At 32.4% G+C, this 18,296-nt stretch overlaps 1 protein-coding gene and 1 long non-coding RNA gene across 2 annotated transcripts; one reads left to right on the top strand and one right to left on the bottom strand.

Moving 5' to 3' along the window:
• Nucleotides 1-4,436: 4,436 nt before the first annotated feature.
• Nucleotides 4,437-7,431, bottom strand: LOC120087835 (vesicle-associated protein 4-2-like). The gene is made up of 7 exons (XM_039044767.1): nucleotides 6,782-7,431; nucleotides 6,045-6,115; nucleotides 5,818-5,899; nucleotides 5,597-5,715; nucleotides 5,150-5,227; nucleotides 4,927-5,046; nucleotides 4,437-4,815 (listed from the first exon to the last, which is right to left on the bottom strand). Exons 1-7 carry the CDS (start codon nucleotides 7,023-7,025, stop codon nucleotides 4,756-4,758), a joined length of 774 nt encoding a protein of 257 aa, XP_038900695.1. The 5' UTR covers nucleotides 7,026-7,431; the 3' UTR covers nucleotides 4,437-4,755.
• Nucleotides 7,432-9,064: 1,633 nt separating this feature from the next.
• Nucleotides 9,065-11,529, top strand: LOC120088861. The gene is made up of 3 exons (XR_005485051.1): nucleotides 9,065-9,688; nucleotides 11,054-11,112; nucleotides 11,233-11,529. It is a non-coding gene; the product is annotated as an uncharacterized LOC120088861 (long non-coding RNA).
• Nucleotides 11,530-18,296: the final 6,767 nt, after the last annotated feature.

Genomic DNA, 18,296 nt, shown 5'->3' on the forward strand with positions numbered 1-18,296 from the left:
AGGCATATTTGATATGATGTTGGATCTTGATGTTTAAGGTTATAATTTGAATGTTGCTAGTAATTTATATTGTTGAGATAGTATTGTGTATGTGTAGAGCCATGGTTATCGCAGCGATTACATGTATGTCATAGATTTTCGTACGGTGTGTCAGATTTTTTGAATGTGAGCGCTGGTTGTGAACATTCCTCACTGATTAGTTAGATGCTCACCAGTTATTGTTCCTTCGGTTCCCATTTGTTTCCTTCCGGATTCACCAGTTTGTGGTTCCCTTCGGGATTCACAGTTTTGTGTTTCCTTTCGGGACTTCACCAGGGTTTCTTTGTGTTCGTTCGCTCCTTCGGGATTCACCAGTTTGGCTGTTTCCTTTGGGATTCACCAGTTTGTGTTTCCTTCGGGATGACAGTGGTTTTCTTATTCCCAGCTTTTGTTGTTTCCTTCGGGATCACCAGGTTTTGTGTTTCTCTTCGGAGGACTTTCACCATTTGTTTCCTTCGGATTCGAGTTTCGTCGTTCGCGGATTCACCAGTTTGTGTGTTTCCTTCGGGTTCACAGTTTGGTGTTTCCTTCGGGATTACCAGTCTTGCTGTCTCTATTCAGATTCCACAGGTTTGTGTTTCCTACGGGATTCACCAGAGTGGTATGTGGGCATACTTAACTAACAGTCAGGATTAGGACCCAGTCTCTTACCTATTTCATGTGTGTATATGTGCCATAGGTGCGTATCTAGAGGACATAGATGCCTAGCCTGACCCTAGTGGTAGGGTTACTTACTGAGTATTTCATACTCATTCTTTCTTATGTTAATGTTTCAGGTAAGGGTAGAGATGCACCAGCGATGGCGCAGCGGAATTCGTGATCATGCCACTGGGACTAGTTTTTACGCTTCCGCATCATGAAATTTAGAGTCCTTATTTTCCCTTAATGTTTAGTTTTACTGTTTGAAACTTATTATTAAGGATTGTTTTTTTTTTTTTATTACTTTTAATAGTCTTTACGAATTATGGGTATCCTATTATTGTTTTAATAATTGCATAAATGGCTTTTGAACTTCTCTTGTCTATTTAGCATTTATTTCAACATAACTGAGCGTCGTTTCAAATCCTATGCATGCATTTATCTTAGTAATGGCCTAATCTAAGTCCTAGGGGATCGGGTCGTTACACATCTAGTGGTTATTATTTCACGGTCCGGTCTTATGCAAACTCATTGCATAGGATACCCCCACTCGCATGTCAACTACACGAACACGTTGAATCATTGTGTTTGTATTAAATACAAAGTGGGTCATATTCATAGTGTTACCAATATAAGGTATCCAGCCTTATCCCTATACTATAGACCTTTCAGGCTATATCTTGAACATTGATTATTGTATGTCTCTACACATAGTTCAAGATTCATAAGGCAACCTTGGATGTTTGTTTATTAGATTTAGGGTTATTAAGACAAAAATAGACAAACAACGCAAACAATTTGTTTATTAGATTTAGGATTATTAAGAAAAAATAGACAAACAACGCAAACAATAATATTTATTGAATTAACATCTATAGCTCTTTATTGATGACGGTTAATTAATAATGTTTACTATCTACGAGTTTTAAGGCATAAAATTCAACAACATTTAGTATCTCACAAACACACGCCCCAAAATTGCGTATGCTGTTAATTATCTCAGTTAATTTTTGCACTCTCCGACTGATGTCCACTGGCAAGCTGCTAAAAGAGTTTTGAGGTATGTCATTGGCACTTGTCACTATGGTCTTATGTTTTAGCAAAGTTTTTGTATAAACATTTCAAGATTCTCTAATGTTGATTGGGCATCAAACATTGATGACCGGCGATCAATGGCTGCCTATTGCGTATTTGTGGGAAACAATCTAGTGTTTTGGTCCTCAAAGAAACAAACGATTGTAACATGTTCAAGTACTAGATCTGAATACAGAGCCTTGGCTCAAGCTTTCGTAGAAATCATATTGCTTCAACAACTGCTAGACAAAATGGGTATGAAATCAAATATGAGATTGATCCTCTGGTGTGATAATCTATGTGTCAGAGCCTTGGCAACAAACACGGTCTTCCATTCTCGAACCAAGCACATCGATATCGATATTCACTTTGTAAGAGATCAAATCACCAATTGCAGCCTGGAGATTCATTATGTACCTACGACAGATCAACTTGCTGACTGTTTGACGAAGCCTTTCTTCCATTCGCATTACTATTTACTTCATGAAAAAATTGGTATGGTTGATCTAACCCCAAGTTTGAGCGGGATATTAGGGAAAATACCACGTTGGAAGAGGCTAACAAGTCAAAAGTGTCAAATCCTCATAAGGAATGCCACAATAGAATGAAAGTCCACGTATGAGAAAAGTGGTCCACATTTCCAATTTGTTATAATTTGTTAAAAGATTCTTATTCCCTTATTTATTCTGATTCTTTATTTTTTCTGCCCTTAAATTAGGGTTTTCCATATATTTAAAAGCCATGGTTGTCTCTCTATTCATCAAGTGAAAATATTATGAGAAATTCCATCAATTCAAAGCTGCAAATCCTTAACTCTATTTAGGACCCGTTTGATAACGTTCTTGTTTCCTATTCCGTATTTTTCATTCCCTGTTTCTTGTTTCCTATTTCCTATTTTTTAAGAACAAGAAACAAGAATATGTTTGATAACTATTTCTGTTTCCCATTTCTTAAAAAATAACAATAACAGAAACTTGTTTAATAACTATTTCTTGTTTCTTGTTTTTTGTATTTTGTATTTTTTTTCCTTTACATTTTTCTCTCCATATTTTATAGTTTAAATATAATTTAATTATATAAAATTTAAAAAATATATAGCATCCATTAAAATATAAAAAATAATTATTAAATATTTACATCATCAAATACACATAAGTCCGATGTAAAATTAATAACACTAATACAATTGTTTCTATCATTCATATGTTACTAAAATTTGATTTACAATATCATTTCTCACTCAAGTCATTTGTTTTAAATTTTAAATAATGTAAACTCAAATCTAACTATAATGTAAACTCAAATCTAACTCAATTATATTATAATGTAAATGTCAATGTATCACCTTAGTAAACAAAATTTATAACTTGTTTTTTATGTAAGAAAAAAATTAAATTTAAAATAATATATAAAATACATATATCACCTTAGTAAACAAAATGTATAACTTGTTTTTTTAAGGAAAAAAATTAAATTTAAAATAATATATAAAATACATATTGCAAATGGTAAAATTTAAAATTCAAAATCTTAAAAATATTTATATATACATATGGAAAATTTGAAATTTAAAAATCTAAATAATATATAAATCTAAATATTTGAAAATTCAAAATTCAAAAATAAATTAACATATATATAAAAATAATAATAAAGAAAATAAAAATAAATAAAAGAAAAAAAGAATTATAAAATAATTATAAAAAATGTAGAGAAAAATAAAATATAAAACAAAAAAAATCTCACTTGAAATTTCGGAATAATTATAAAAAAAAAAAAAGTGAGTTTCTTAAAAAATAAAAAACAACATAGAATAGGAAATAGAAAATGAAAACATCATGGAATGGAGTACTAAATCGTTTTTCTTATTTACAATCTCTGTTGTATGAAATGTTTATTTTAAAACAGTTTAAAGTTTCTTAAGAAAATGATGGTCTCCCTGTAAGAGGACTCATTTTGACAATTTGTAATTTGCATCTTTATAAGATCTTATCGAAGTCAATACAAAGTGGAAATGGAGGAGGACCCATCCACCAAAATGGATAACCTCCTTTCCAAACTCACTAATGCGACAAAATCATTCATATTACAATCATTGCTTCCCTTTAATCTCCCATTATCAACCATATCAACTCTCTAATTTAATATTCAATTTGAAAATGCTCTTATCTTATCAATTACTTTTATATGTACATCTACACATAATAAGTTCAAATTTCCAATCCTTGTCAAGTTAATGGATATGTAGTTCAACTTCCATTATCCACACATGAACATTTTAGCATTATTCACTTCATTTAAATTAATAAATTTGACATTAGATAGAGATAAATAATGCAATTATTGAAGGTGGGGTTCACTGGAATATGTTCATAACATGATGGGAGAATTGCTATAATTGTTTTTATCCATTAGGTCTCCACTTAGAGGGGAAAAAAAAAGAACCAATTTTTAGCCATTTCGTGCCTAATATGATATGAAACCACTGAGGAAAAGATTTCAAAGAAAGGGACAGACCAAACAGACTCCACTCAGCCAGTGGCCTAAAATGATGTCTCTCAAATCAAATGTTTCATTTAGAGATGCTTCTGGATAAGATTCACCAAGAAGAATAAGGATATATTCTATTTGAACATTTGATTCTTTAGCTAATTTATCCTAAATCTTTTATCACAAACAGCAAAACCATCAAATAAGAAAAGGCATTTTCAAATAAAATGAGAGATTTGCCAAATTTTGGTGTCAAACTTTAGGGCGAAGCAACATCACAGCCACTATTTACATCAATGATGACAGTGTTTCAAATCAACTGAAAAACCTTCAACTTTGAGAAACAGCAACCCAATCAAACAAACACAATATTATGAAACTCCATCACAAATCTAGTCGTTAAGCCATTCGCCTTTGATTGCTAACGTCGATGGCCGCTCCTTTGACAAATGGCACAATGAAAAGTTCACACATGAATGTGATTTCAACTTCCATGACACAAGCAACTGATTTCTACACCAAATCCACACCTCCAACCTGTTGCTTAGCTAGATATCTTTCCCTTCTTTCTTTCTACAAATGGAACCATGGCATCAAGTATGTCAGAGAATGTAAATGTTCAAATGATTTTAAAACTCAGTAAGGTTTGAAGAAGATGTGGGCAACAGTTTAGTTATATCTCACCCATTCATCGAGGACGAGTCCTCCACCAACAATTTTCGGGTCTGTTTCTTCAGCAGGCTTTTGGCGCATCTCAGTTGCAGCTTCAGCCTCAGCTAGTTGTCGAAAGACTTTCTCCAGTGCCTGAAAAAGAATATAGGAGAAGAATCCGAACCGATATGAAGATTCATTCGAGAAGCAGTTACAGGTGTCCTTGATATTGTGTTTATCACTTGTTACTACTTACAGGATTAGAATGATCCGGGTCAAGAAAAACAACTTGCAGTATTTGCTCAACTGCTACATGGTCTCTTTGCTCATCAAACTGTGAAATGCCATTATTTCAAATTAAAATCCGAAAGTTAATCCTAGAATGAATTATAATTAGTTTTTCACATAAGAAAACTAGAAGATCTTCACAAAACCACTTGATCATAAATGGAAAAATTGCATCATAGGATTGATAATAAGTGACTAGAAGTATTTAATTAGCCTACCATTCATTTTAGTCATTGTGAATGCGACAAAACTATACCTCAGGAAATTATCTTGAAATGGCAGCAGATACTGAACTTTATAGAACAATGAAATAGTAAATGCTCCTCTTGAGACAATAATAATACAAGCATTGGCTACAAACTAAGCATGGAAAAACAGTTACTATTTCATCAGAATTTGAGACTGCAAGACATACCAGCTCCGGCACGTAGTCCATGTTGCCCTTCACTTTCAAGCTCACAATCTTGAACTTGACCCTTTTCTTATGATCTACATGCTTGTCATTGTTATCTAGTGGCTCCACAAACTTGAATACTGAAGTCAATCACAGATATGGGAATCTCAGCAAAATTCCAAATGATTTAGTTACATTGTTTCTACTTGCCATGTTGAAACAATGTAAGACAAGTGTCTTACCGGTTGCAATAATACTTTCATCAGGAGCAAGTATACCACCAGGAGGACGCATGTAACAGCTCTTCGGTGCGGTCGTTTGGAACTACAACAATTAAAGGGATCACAACTCACAAGTAAGATGGCTGTATTGGGTAGATTAAAACAACAAAGAAAGTTTGGCATCTATAATAAAACTAAACAACTCAGTATTCATACTGATAAAAGTTCGAGAAGGAAATAATCCATACTTTGAAAGCCACATGATTCTTGCTCGTATTCTTTATCTCAATAGCACTCTTGACCTGCTTCCCAGGTTCAACTTTAAGGGGAAAGAAGAAATGAAAGAAAGAAATCAAAATGCAATTGTGAGGTAAAACAAATCTAGTCAACAAATAAAATGATGCAACAACCAATATATCCAATTCAAAGGCCCCATTGTTGTTAGACGACAAAACAAACTAGCCTATATAACCAAATAGAGAGGAAGCGATCTGAAAAAATGAACAAAAAGAAAAGGAGAAAACAACATTCTATAAACCCAATCAAGAACAGATCATTTTTTAGTTTAAAATTTGGACAACATCTTTTAGAGAGTAACTAAGTAGTCATCAATCATCATCCTTTATTAGATTCACAATGAACAGGGGAGGATGAGTAAATGAACACATTAAAATTCTATTTTAGCTCAATCTACTGCCGGATCAGAAAAGCAAGAAACCAGAAATTAGAGCTTCCACATTGAGACAGAGGAAAGAAGCAAAAAACACACAAGCTTTTCGATCATCCAGAAGCCAAACACAGTTGAAGAACAGAACGAAAAGGCAACGAAACCTCATTATGAACCCAGAAACATGACGACCCAGATGAAACAATCAACTAACTTAATCAAGAAAACACTAAACCCTATAAATAAACCAAAAACCAAGTTCCCCATCAGGCAGAAAATCAACCAAGCACAAGAGAAAAAGAACCGCCGGAGACATACATGGAAAGTAGAGCTTATTGGAAGGATCGAGACGAAGCCTTCGTTTGGTAGGAAGTAAAGATTTCGCAATTGACGAAACCACACCAGGATGAGAACTCGAATGCTCAGCTGGCTTATGACCATTACTTTGCAAATGAACTCTATGAATAACAGACGATGAAGAAGAAGAAGAAGATGGAGCATTGCTGTTTTGCCAAAAGGGAATACTACAAAGGGTCAAAACCTTCTCATCGGCGACAGCCATTGAAGCCGCCAAATCAGACCCTTCAAGTTCTTCCCAAGTGTTCTCCTTCTACAAGAGGTCGATTCCTTAGTGGCGAAGAGAGGATTTGGGGTTTTGCTATTTGGGATTTCCTAAACAGGGGATTTATTTAAGTGTACATCTCCTTTACTCGCTTCTCTTCGAATTTACCGTAGCCGAAACAACCCTTCCGAATTCGGTTTGATATTCTAATTTTGGAATGTAAATGGGAAAATTGTATAGTTGAGAATTTTGATGGGTTGAAGCTGATGATGCCGTTAAATATACTTGAAATACTGGAATTTATGTCCAATCCGACCAAGAATACGGTTCCGTTGCAGTAATCTTCGAATCATCATCGCATTTGTGGTGGCAATATCTGGCATGACAGTTCGCCTGTTTTTTCACTAATGCACTTTTTGAACCACATTAAACAAATCACTAACAAGAAAACTTGTCAAATACAAACCTTTCATTAGATTAAACAAACCATTACAACTGAACCAACCACAGCTTAATATAAACAAATATTATTATCTTTAATTAAAAGAACTGTTGTTAACAAATAGCAATTGTTCTTTACTGTTGTTGTATATTCTTTTTTTCTTTTCAAGAAAAAGTTGAATTCCCATCAAAATTTAACAAGTTAATGTACTAATGAAGATACACACAAGGATAATAGGAGTAGAGAAGATGACGAGAAAAGGCACAAATAACAAGTTGCTTGAGGAAGATCAATCCTAAATATTCAAATATTTAATAGTGGGGGCCAAAAGTTATGATTTTCGCCACCATATTTCCCACTTTTTTCCTCATTTTCATTTGTTCTTCGAGAAACTGGAGATCTACTTTTGCTTGACAAGAATTGATAAAGCTATCTTTATAAAGACAACATTAGTGCATGCAGTGAAAGGTGTATGATGATGATAAGCAGCGATGTTGTAAACAAACATGTATGTTCCTGAGGTGTTCTTAAGTGTTCAAGTAACATAAGAAAATTGCTCACCAACTAATCTTCCCTTGTGACTCTGACCCCTCTTCCAAAATTTCTGTTTTTTCTTCAACATGCTCATTAATAGTGTTCTAGTAATGTTTCTCTTGTTTTGACTTTGTCCCTTAAGTTTACTACATGAAATTGTAACTTCTACCTGATCCAAGGAAGCATAGTCGTATTTTTTAACTTTTCAAGTGTTTTAATTTTGAAAATAAGTCATTTTTGGTAAAAGTTAAAAGTATTTGACAAGCATTCAAAATATCTTTTAAAACATATTTTAAATAGTTTTTGTAAAAATAGTTTAACTAAAAATGACATTTCTAAAAAACATTTTTTCTCTAGTCAATCCAAACATACCTATAAATTATACCAATATAAGTATGATTTAGGTCTCATTTGGTAACTATTTTGTTTTTTGTTTTTGTTTTTGAAAATTAAGCTTATGACCACTACTTCCATCTCCAAGTTTCTTTCTTTGTTATTTACTTTTCACCCATAGTTTAAAAAACCAAGTCAAATTTTGAGAACTAAAAAAATTAGCTTTTAGAAATATTTTTTGGTTTTTGGAATCTGGCTAAGAATTCAATCACTATACTTAAAAATTGCAAATCAATTCAAGTTTCTTTCTTTGTTATTTACTTTTCACCATAGTTTAAAAAACCAAGTCAAATTTTGAGAACTAAAAAAATTAGCTTTTAGAAATATTTTTGTTTTTGGAATCTGGCTAAGAATTCAATCACTATACTTAAAATTGCAAATCAATGTAAGAAATGCGAATGATATAGACTTAATTTTCAAAAAACAAAACAAAAAACTAAATGGTTACCAAACAAGACCTGAGCAATTTGAGCGTTTATTCCTTTATTTAAAGTTAGTTTTTTTTTATTGCACTTAGAAAAAGGTTCAAGTACAAATTTAGGGCCTATTTGGGCCCAAGAGTGGAGTGAGTGGAGAGCCCAGTCCATGTTTGGGGCTCCAACTATTTTTAGTTGGAGCTTTAATATTATCTTCAAAATTAACCCTAGGAAACATTATTCCCAACCCCACGATTTCTGTCATTTCACTATTTGCAACATCTCTTTTCTCCCTCGTATCTTCTATCTTCTTTCTTGTCATATGGAACGAAATACTTAGATTTGATCTAATGATGTTTCTTCCTTCTCTCTTTACTTCTCTGTCTTCAGATTTGGCTTCGATGCCGTCTTTAGATCTGGTTTCGCATTTCTTCGTTTTCATCTTTACTTCTCTGTCTTCAGATTTGGCTTCGATGCCGTCTTTAGATCTGGTTTCGCATTTCTTCGTTTCCGCCAGTTCCATCGGCATTGAAACCTGATCTAGATCCTTAGATCTATAGATCTAGCCCTTCACATATCTATAGATCTACATTTATGGTGGTACTCTTCTTGCATTTTTTTAGAACCATTCACAGATCTATAGATCTACCGATCTGGATTCGTGTCTTTTGCCCTTGCCACTCCAAACAATCTCTTCTTTAGCTACTCCAAATCTTTGATTCCCTTTTCTACTTTATTCTATCTTCTCACTCTATCGAAACAGGCCCTAATTTGTTTGGATGACGGACGATTGTGCTTGGTGGGGGCGGAAGTTATCATTTGGAGAGTGGTAGGGTGTGAAGGACAAGTTCAGGAGCTTGGTAGGGGGAGGTTCGAAGGTAATCTTCTTTTTTCCTTTCCCAGTCGATGATGAGGTCATTTTTATTTTTATTTTTTTTCAATTTTAGCTCAAAACTTTGTAAATTATGCTCTATGTTTGTCCACATTTTGCTTCGAAATTATGCTTTGAATTTCGTTTCACGTTCATTGTTTTGATATTATCGTTTTTGTTTGTTCATTATTTGTCCATTTTCTAAATTATAAAAAAATGGAGAAACATGTGGTTTGGGCTGTTGGGTATTCTTAGGTTGATTCTATAGGGTATTTGCGGGATTTTGGTGATTTTGATTAGGTTATTTGATGAATTTGATGAATTTTGGTAATTTTGATTAGGTTATTTTCAATATGTTGTCTATAGTGTATTTGATGAATTTTGGTAATTTTAATTAGGTTATTTTCATTATCCTGATGAAGAATGATGGACTTTCTCTTCGTAGTGTCCATTGTTTGTCCATCTTAGTCATTGTCTGTCAATTATTTGTCACTTTTGGCCCCTGTTTGTCCATTGGTTGGCCGCAAATTTTGGTATCTGTTTTTTTTTAACTTTTGGCCTCTGTTTTCATTGTTTGTTGTATATTGATTGACAGTAGTTGTTAGGTACAATTTATTGTATTCATCATTGTCATATCATCTTTTAGGATAGTTTATTGTGTATTTATTGACATTGGTTGTTAATTACTGTTTATTAGGTAGGTTTCTGTCAAAATCATTGACTTTTATTTACATATGGATCTCAATTAAAAAAAATATATATCATGAGTCAATAGTTCACTCAACTATATATATATACATATATATATATGTCTCACACTTCACTTCAACTTTAGGCCAAACCCATTCCATCTACTTGCCTAATGCAATTGGTATGTCATTTCTCTTGTCTCCAATATTTTTTTTTATCCTGTGTTTTATTTCAAAATATTATGAACTTCTTTGCATCTTTTGGTTTCTATTGTCTCTATTGTTCGTCTCTAATTTTTAATTTTTCTTCCTTGAATGAAATAACTTACCATTGTTTGTCTCTGATTTAAAATCAATTGTTGGTCATTCTATCTATATTGTTGATTTCTCATTTACTATTATTCATGATATTATCTGAAATTCTATGTTCAATGAATGAATTTCATAACTCTGAGGTTGGACCCCATTCCATTCCTTTTTTTTTTTTTTTTTTGCACTTTATAATTATGGTCTCACTTGCCTTTAACTATAAGGACAAACATATTCCATCTACTTCATAAATGCAAATGGTATGTCTTCTTCCTCTTTATCCAACATTTTTTTTATCATGGGTGTTAACTAGTGCCTCCCTATTATAACTTTTTTTTATAGTACTAATATTCTTTTTTGTAACTTGTTTTAAGGTTGGTCTTGTTACGAATCAGCTGCATCAAACGCTGTCTACCAATTTTCTCTTGATGAGGTGATAACTATCTATCATTATTATGGTTTATGTAATTCTTTTCGTGGTTTAGGTTACACATTTTTCTTTATCTTACTTATATTTGTTGCTAATCATTACTTTTTGTGTGCTCTTGTCAAGGTGGACTATTAGCATACTCGGGCATTGCATGAGGTCCGTTAACATGAATATAGTAATTTGGACGAATATTCATATATTCTTAATTATAGTTGTTTGTATGATGAAAATAGAAATATATGTTTGTTTCATATTTATAGCTGTTTGGAGTAATTTATAGTTGATTGGATGAATTTATAGTTGGGTGACTGTTTTATAAATCTTGTTTATGTTTGGATGAATAACATTACTTTATACTTGTTGCGATGTTTGGGTGATTGACAATAATAATATTTAAAAAAAAAAGTAATATAAAAAATCTGATTGTTGTATTATTTACTAAAAAAAGGATAACATGAAAAAAGAACATAAAAAAAATTAACATGAATAAAAGAAAAAACAGTTTGCTATGGACAAAAATTGGTTTTTTAAGTCTGCAGAAAAAAAAAAATAGTAATGTTAAAAAAACAGTTTGCTATGGAAAAAAATCGATATTTTAAGTCTAAAAAAAATAGTTTCATTAACATGGAAAAGAAAAAAGAAAAAAAGGATAACCATTGTTGTTTAATTTGCTTCTAAAATAACATGAAAAGAAAATTAAAAAGATAGTTTTTTAAGGAAAAAAGTCCCAATCAATAGTGTAAAAAAAAAAAAAACAGTTTGCTATGGACAAAAAACGACATTAAAAATCAAGTTTGTTAGACTCAAAAGAACATAAAAATAGAAACTCGAAAAACAATTTGTTTCATATGGCATTAAAAAAAACATAAAAAATTCAGTTTTTTAAGAAAAGAGTCCCAACCAATAACGTAATAAAATAACTGTTTGATATGGAATAAAAAAAAAACTTAAAAAATCAGTTTCGTAAGTCTCACTTGTTTACTATGGAATAAAAAAAATAATTTAAAAAATCAGTTTGATGGACTTAAATTCGAACATAACATCAAAGACTTAAAAAAACAATGTTGTTTAATATGACATAAAAAAAGAACACAAAAAAAAAAAATCAATTTGTTGGATTTGTTTTCATAAATATAGTGCCAAATTGATAGTGTATTTGTTTTTAAAATAACGTAAATGAAAAAGAACATAAAAAATCGATATTGTAATTATTTTATGATCTAAAATTTTTCTTTCAGGACCAGCTTCAATTTTTTGAGTACGTAATGGACCCAACAGAACTAGTTACAATAATAATAACATTCACAATTTCACAACGTCAGTTACTTTTAACACTAGAGTTATTACTAAATGACCATAGGAGGATAGAAAACACATCATATGACAATAGACATTGTATTAGACAATTAGTATACTTTCGACTCATTCATGAGTCGGACTTATGTTGTTGTCAAAGTACAAGAATGAATAGAAGATGTTTTGTTATTTTATGTTATTTACTTAAGACAACCGGCAGATTAGTCGAAACTGAAGTTATAGATGTAGAGGAGATGGTTGCCATGTTCTTACATATCTTAGCTCACGACATTAAGAACCGGATAGTTCAAAGAGAACTTGTACGGTATGGTGAGACTGTTTCTAGACATTTCAATACCGTTTTATTAGCAGTGTTACGATTACACAATGTGTTGTTAAAAAAAAACCTTTTCCGGTCGCAAACTCGTGTACAGATCAGAGATGGAAATGGTTTGAGGTATAGTTAAACTACACCAACATTAGTTTAACGTAACTTATTTGTTAGGTGAACGTATGCTCATGAATATTTCTTATTTTGTTCCACTACATAACTTTCTGGATGCGTTAGATGGCACATACAACAAGGTAAATGTCAGTGCAACTGATCGCCCAAGGTATAGGACAAGGAAGGATGAAATTGCAACAAATGTACTCGGTGTCGGTACAAATGGTGACTTCGTATTCGTCTTATCAGGGTGGGAAGGATCCGCAGCTAATTTTGGAGTTCTCAAAGATGCAATATCACTACCTAACAGACTGAAGGTTTCGAAAGGTAACTAGTTACACATATTATCTCTTCCTACTCATTGTATTTCTAATATAAGGGTTGACATGATTGGACGTTCAACAGGGTATTATATCTATGTGATGTCAGGTACCCAAATATAGAAGGTTTTTTGGCTCCATATAGAGGCGAAAGATATCATCTTTCAAAGTGACATGGAGGAGGTATGCACCAACAACTCCACGAGAATTCTTTAACATGAAGCATTCTTCTACATGGAATATCATTGAGAGAACGTTCGGGTTGTTGAAGGGTAGATGGGCAATCTTGTGAGGAAAATCATACTATCTAGTGAAAATCCAGTGTTGAACCATCATGACGTGTTGCCTTCTGCACAATCTAGTCAATAGGGTGTTGGGATTGGTGTTCTAAATGTCTTGTATTTTCGTAGTTTGTAAACTTTGTATAAACAAATTGTTATTAATAAAATAACTGTTATTTTATGAGCATACACTCAATCCAATAAATTAAGATCCTAGGTTATTTTATGTAATTTAAACAAGTATGTAGAGACATACAGGTGGATCTTGTTTAAATAATAACCTAAACGGTTTGTAGTAGATGAATAAGGTTAAGTACCTTATCCTAGTGACACTACGGATACGACCCGTTTTGTAGATGCTAAAAGTGTTGTAAAGTGCTACAAATGATTTGATCCTGATCATTCATGTGCAGACATGTGAGTAAGATCATCCTATACAAAGAGTTTGTATAAGACCGAGCTATGAAATAGTTAGTTTCATTATATAACACCGTTAATGTAGAGACTTACATTTCACAAGGATGACCATAGGTGACATGACCTGAATCTTGATTGAGTTGTGAAGTCCTGCTCATGAAGGCAGTCCTTTGATTTGTATGGGTGAGGGTAGCCAGATTGTCAAATCAATAAGCCTACCATTTTGGGAATTCATCTGATTGGGGAATTGGGAACACAACTACACAAGATAAAATTCACTCTTTCCCTGATGACAGGGTAAGTAGATAAATTGCTCCCTTAAGAACTGATTCTGGGACTTGAACAATGTGGTCACACCCTGTCTTGGCTCGAAAGGGACTTGGTCATAGTTGGACTATGACTTATTGTTCACTAGAAGAATCAGTGATACTTAAGGAGTTAGATGTAACTATAGGGGCAAAACGGTTTTTTTGACCCAGCTGTACTTACGAGCAATTTGTGAAGGATCATTGCACTGTTGATTGGTTATATCCAATGGACACAGAAATATACCTGTAGTACAAAGAGTGTAGCTATCGGTGTTTAGTGGAGTGACCGACAGTTAATGGAAGTTGGGTAATTTAACTAAAGAGTTTAGTTAATTATCTAATTACCATTTGAGCTTCAATCTATAGATCCATAAGGTCCCTTCTGTAACTCAACATGGATTTAATTGACAAATAATTTTAGATCAATTTGAAGTATTCAAATTAATTGCCAGAATTAATTATATATGATATAATTAATTAAATTAATTATACATGTGATATAATTAATATAATGTATTTAATACATTATAGTATAAAGTATTATGAGAAGAATTTGAATATGATTCAAATACTAATTATGTGAATGAGATTCATATAATTAAATTTAATATAAATATGATTTATGTTAAATATCATAAATAGTTTAGAGGAATTAAATATTTGGATGTGATTCAAATATTAATTATATGGATGTGATTCATATAATTAAATTTAGTATAAATGTGATTTCTATTAAATATCATGCATTGTTGAGAGAAAATAAAACTATAGATTATATGTATATTTTGATATAACATATATATATATATATATATAATAAGTTATTATATATATATATTATTTAATTTAATTAAATTTATTATTTATTTAATTTAATCAAGGAAGGGGTTACAACTCTCTCCCCCTATTTTCTCTCAAGTTACGTATAGATGGGGGTATGTGAATCAGTTGATCATTCATCTTCTTCATCGATTTTTAGAGAACATTTCTCTCTGCAGAAAAACACAGAGAAGAAATGCAGAAAAACACAGAGAAGAAATTCTTTCCCTTCTTCATCTCATCTCTCTTCCTCCCTCTTCCAAATCTGGGCAGAGCCCACAACTCGACCTATTCTCAACTTAAGGACTATTGAAGGTTCCGTTTGTGATGGTTGTTGGCTTTTGGCCCTTAATATCAAATTAATTAATTTTAATTAATAATTAATCAATGTTTTGATGATAACAAACTAAATTTTTAATTACTGAAAATTTTAGTGTTTTAATATGCTCATAGCGTAGAGTTGGAACAACGATTCTAACACCTCTTGAATCACCAATCCGACGACGACACGTGGAGCTTTAGGAGAGTGACACGTGGGGCTTTTGGTTATTTAAAATATTATATATATATATATATATATATATTATTTTATTAAAATAAAAATGAAATTAAAAAAATTAAAAGGAAAATAAATTTAATATTATTTTATGTTTGTGTCTAACTACTAGTTTTTTACACATGGTATGTTTTTTTATTTTTGGATTGACTTTAAAAAGAATGAATTTAAAAAGAAAATGAATTAAAAGGAAAATGAATTTAATATTATTTTATGTTTGTGTCTAACGGTCAGTTTTTGACACATGGTACGTTTTTTTTATTTTTTGGATTAATTTTAAAAAGGAAATGAATTTCAAAAGAAAATGAATTTAATATTATATTTTGTTTGTATCTAACGGCTAGTTTAATTTAAAATCTCTACCATTGATTTTTCTTTTCCAAAATCCAGGTCCAAATTAATTTTGGTTTCTAAAATTTTTTTCCATCTCTATATAAACCACATTCCTCTCCAAATTTTGAACCAACAAATTTTACATTTCATAATCCTCCAAAACTCAAAAGTTTCCATTGTTGCTCTCTCTAAGCTCCCAATTTTTTTCTTTTCATCTTATTCTTGAGAGAGTGTTATTGTATTGTGAGGATAAATTTGTTGAGTGCTTAAACTTGTAAATCCACTATAGTGAGAGTTATATTATGTTCTTCAAAAATTCTAACATTTATAACGGTTTGATCTTAAACCGTGGAAAGGATCGGGTTTGCTCTTGAACCCGTAAAAGGAGCGGTGGTGTAATTGGGCTCTAATCCATGGAAAGAGTCGGAAAGATTTTATTCATATTCCCAAGAGGTACTTGGGGTGTGGAGTAGGTCGAGTTTGACCGAACCACTATAAAAATTACGGTGTCTTCTTCTCTAACTATTTCCTTTTTATTTTTGAAATTAATTTAACAAATTTATTGTATGTTTTAGTTTATTCTTATTTATTTGCTAAATTTTGATAAAATTAAATTATCACACTTTTTGTCATCTTATTTGTTGCATAAATTGAATTTTTCTTATTATTTATAAAAAGTGTATTAATTAGTTTAATTGGGTTAATTTAAAAAAAAAAAGTTTAATTAAACCCTATTCACCCCTCTATGGTTACCATATTGATCCAACAGTGGTATCTTCCAATTGGAGCTCGAAGAGGATCGTGATCTTGATCAAGAGGGAGTACGTGAAGAAGTATGGCTACAAGGGTTTGTATATCTTCTTCCCTTTTCTCTCCCTCTAAGCATGCTGTAAAATTGGGATCGATCCCCGCTTCCGCTGTAGAACCATCATTGGTTTCTTTCATAGGAAAATGATTAATAGTGAACTGATTCAGGATTTGGATGAGGTGGATTCAAACTTCGCTACAATTGGAGGGAGGGGGTGAGGAGGGATGAGATCAATTATATTGAGAGTTCAAATGAATGGACCCAATGGACGGATAAATTGGCGCAACAGATGTTTACTGAATGAAAATTGCATACGTGTAGTGCCTTTATGCTACTTTAATCAATTAAAATGCTTATATTTCTTTGTCGTGTGTTGTGAAATGATTTCGAGGTTGTTTAGGACGCTGGGATGATATAGGATGTGGGGAGTTCTGATGTCTAGAGAGTTCTGATGTCTGAAGAGTTCTGATCGAGTATGAACGATCAAGTATGTTCAAGCACTGAGATGTTATACGATACACGGAAGGAAAATGACGGTGAGATACAAAACACGTTCCAAAAATGGGCCCACAAACAATTAAAATTGGTGAGATAGGATAATGGGCCTCCAAACACTAAGATGATATAGGATGTGGGGATATATCATCTCATGTTGGGCCTCCCAAACAGCCCCTTCATTTGGAACTCTCTTAATATTATTATGTTTAATATATTTTGTACTTCACTTTACCCATTAGTTATGTTCCGTATTTTTTTTTTATTTATTTGTATTAAAATATGTATGTATATACACTAGAATGTCAAGTTCTTCAAGAGCCCCGAAACACACTTGGACTAAAGAGGAAGAAGTGAAGCTGGTCGAGTGCTTGGTGGCGTTAGTTGCATCTGGTGGATGGAGATTAGACAATGAGATGTTTCAACCTGGGTACTTGGCACAATTACAATGTATGATGGCTGAGAAGTTGCTCAGCTGTAATATCCAAGGATCACCGACTATAAATTGTCGAGTCAAATCTCTAAAAAAAACTTACGAAGCAATCGTAGAAATGAGAGAATTAGCTTGTAATGGATTTGGTTGGAATGAGGAATTCCAGCATATCACAATAGAGCGGGAGTTATTCGATGGAGGGGTGAAGGTGCAATTTTGTCTAAATTGATTTACGAATATTGATAACCTAATCATAACATCCACTTTACCCTTCATGCAGAGTCAACCTGCAATAAAGAGGCTTCTACAGAAGTTGTTCCCATACTATGATGATTTGACCTACATCTTCAGTAAGGATTAGACTACAAGAGGACGGTCAAAGACCTTTGTAGACATCGAGTTTAACGTCCCAAACCATATGAATGATGGTGTTTCTATCCATGAATCATAGGATCCGAACTTCCTCACGATGTCTAGTCAGGGAATGGACATGTCACAGGATGACATGCATGGAACACGTACTGGTCGAAGAACTGAATGAGGAAATGCTTCGAGAGAAAGTAAGAGGAAGTGAAGTGGGAATCAATCTGAAATGTCAGAAATTGTTAGGAATGCAATGGAGTTCACAAATGACCAATTGAAGGCCATTGTAGAATGGCCGAAAGAGAAGCATGCA

Source organism: Benincasa hispida, chromosome 10, assembly GCF_009727055.1.
Source record: "Benincasa hispida cultivar B227 chromosome 10, ASM972705v1, whole genome shotgun sequence".
NCBI lineage: Eukaryota > Viridiplantae > Streptophyta > Magnoliopsida > Cucurbitales > Cucurbitaceae > Benincasa > Benincasa hispida.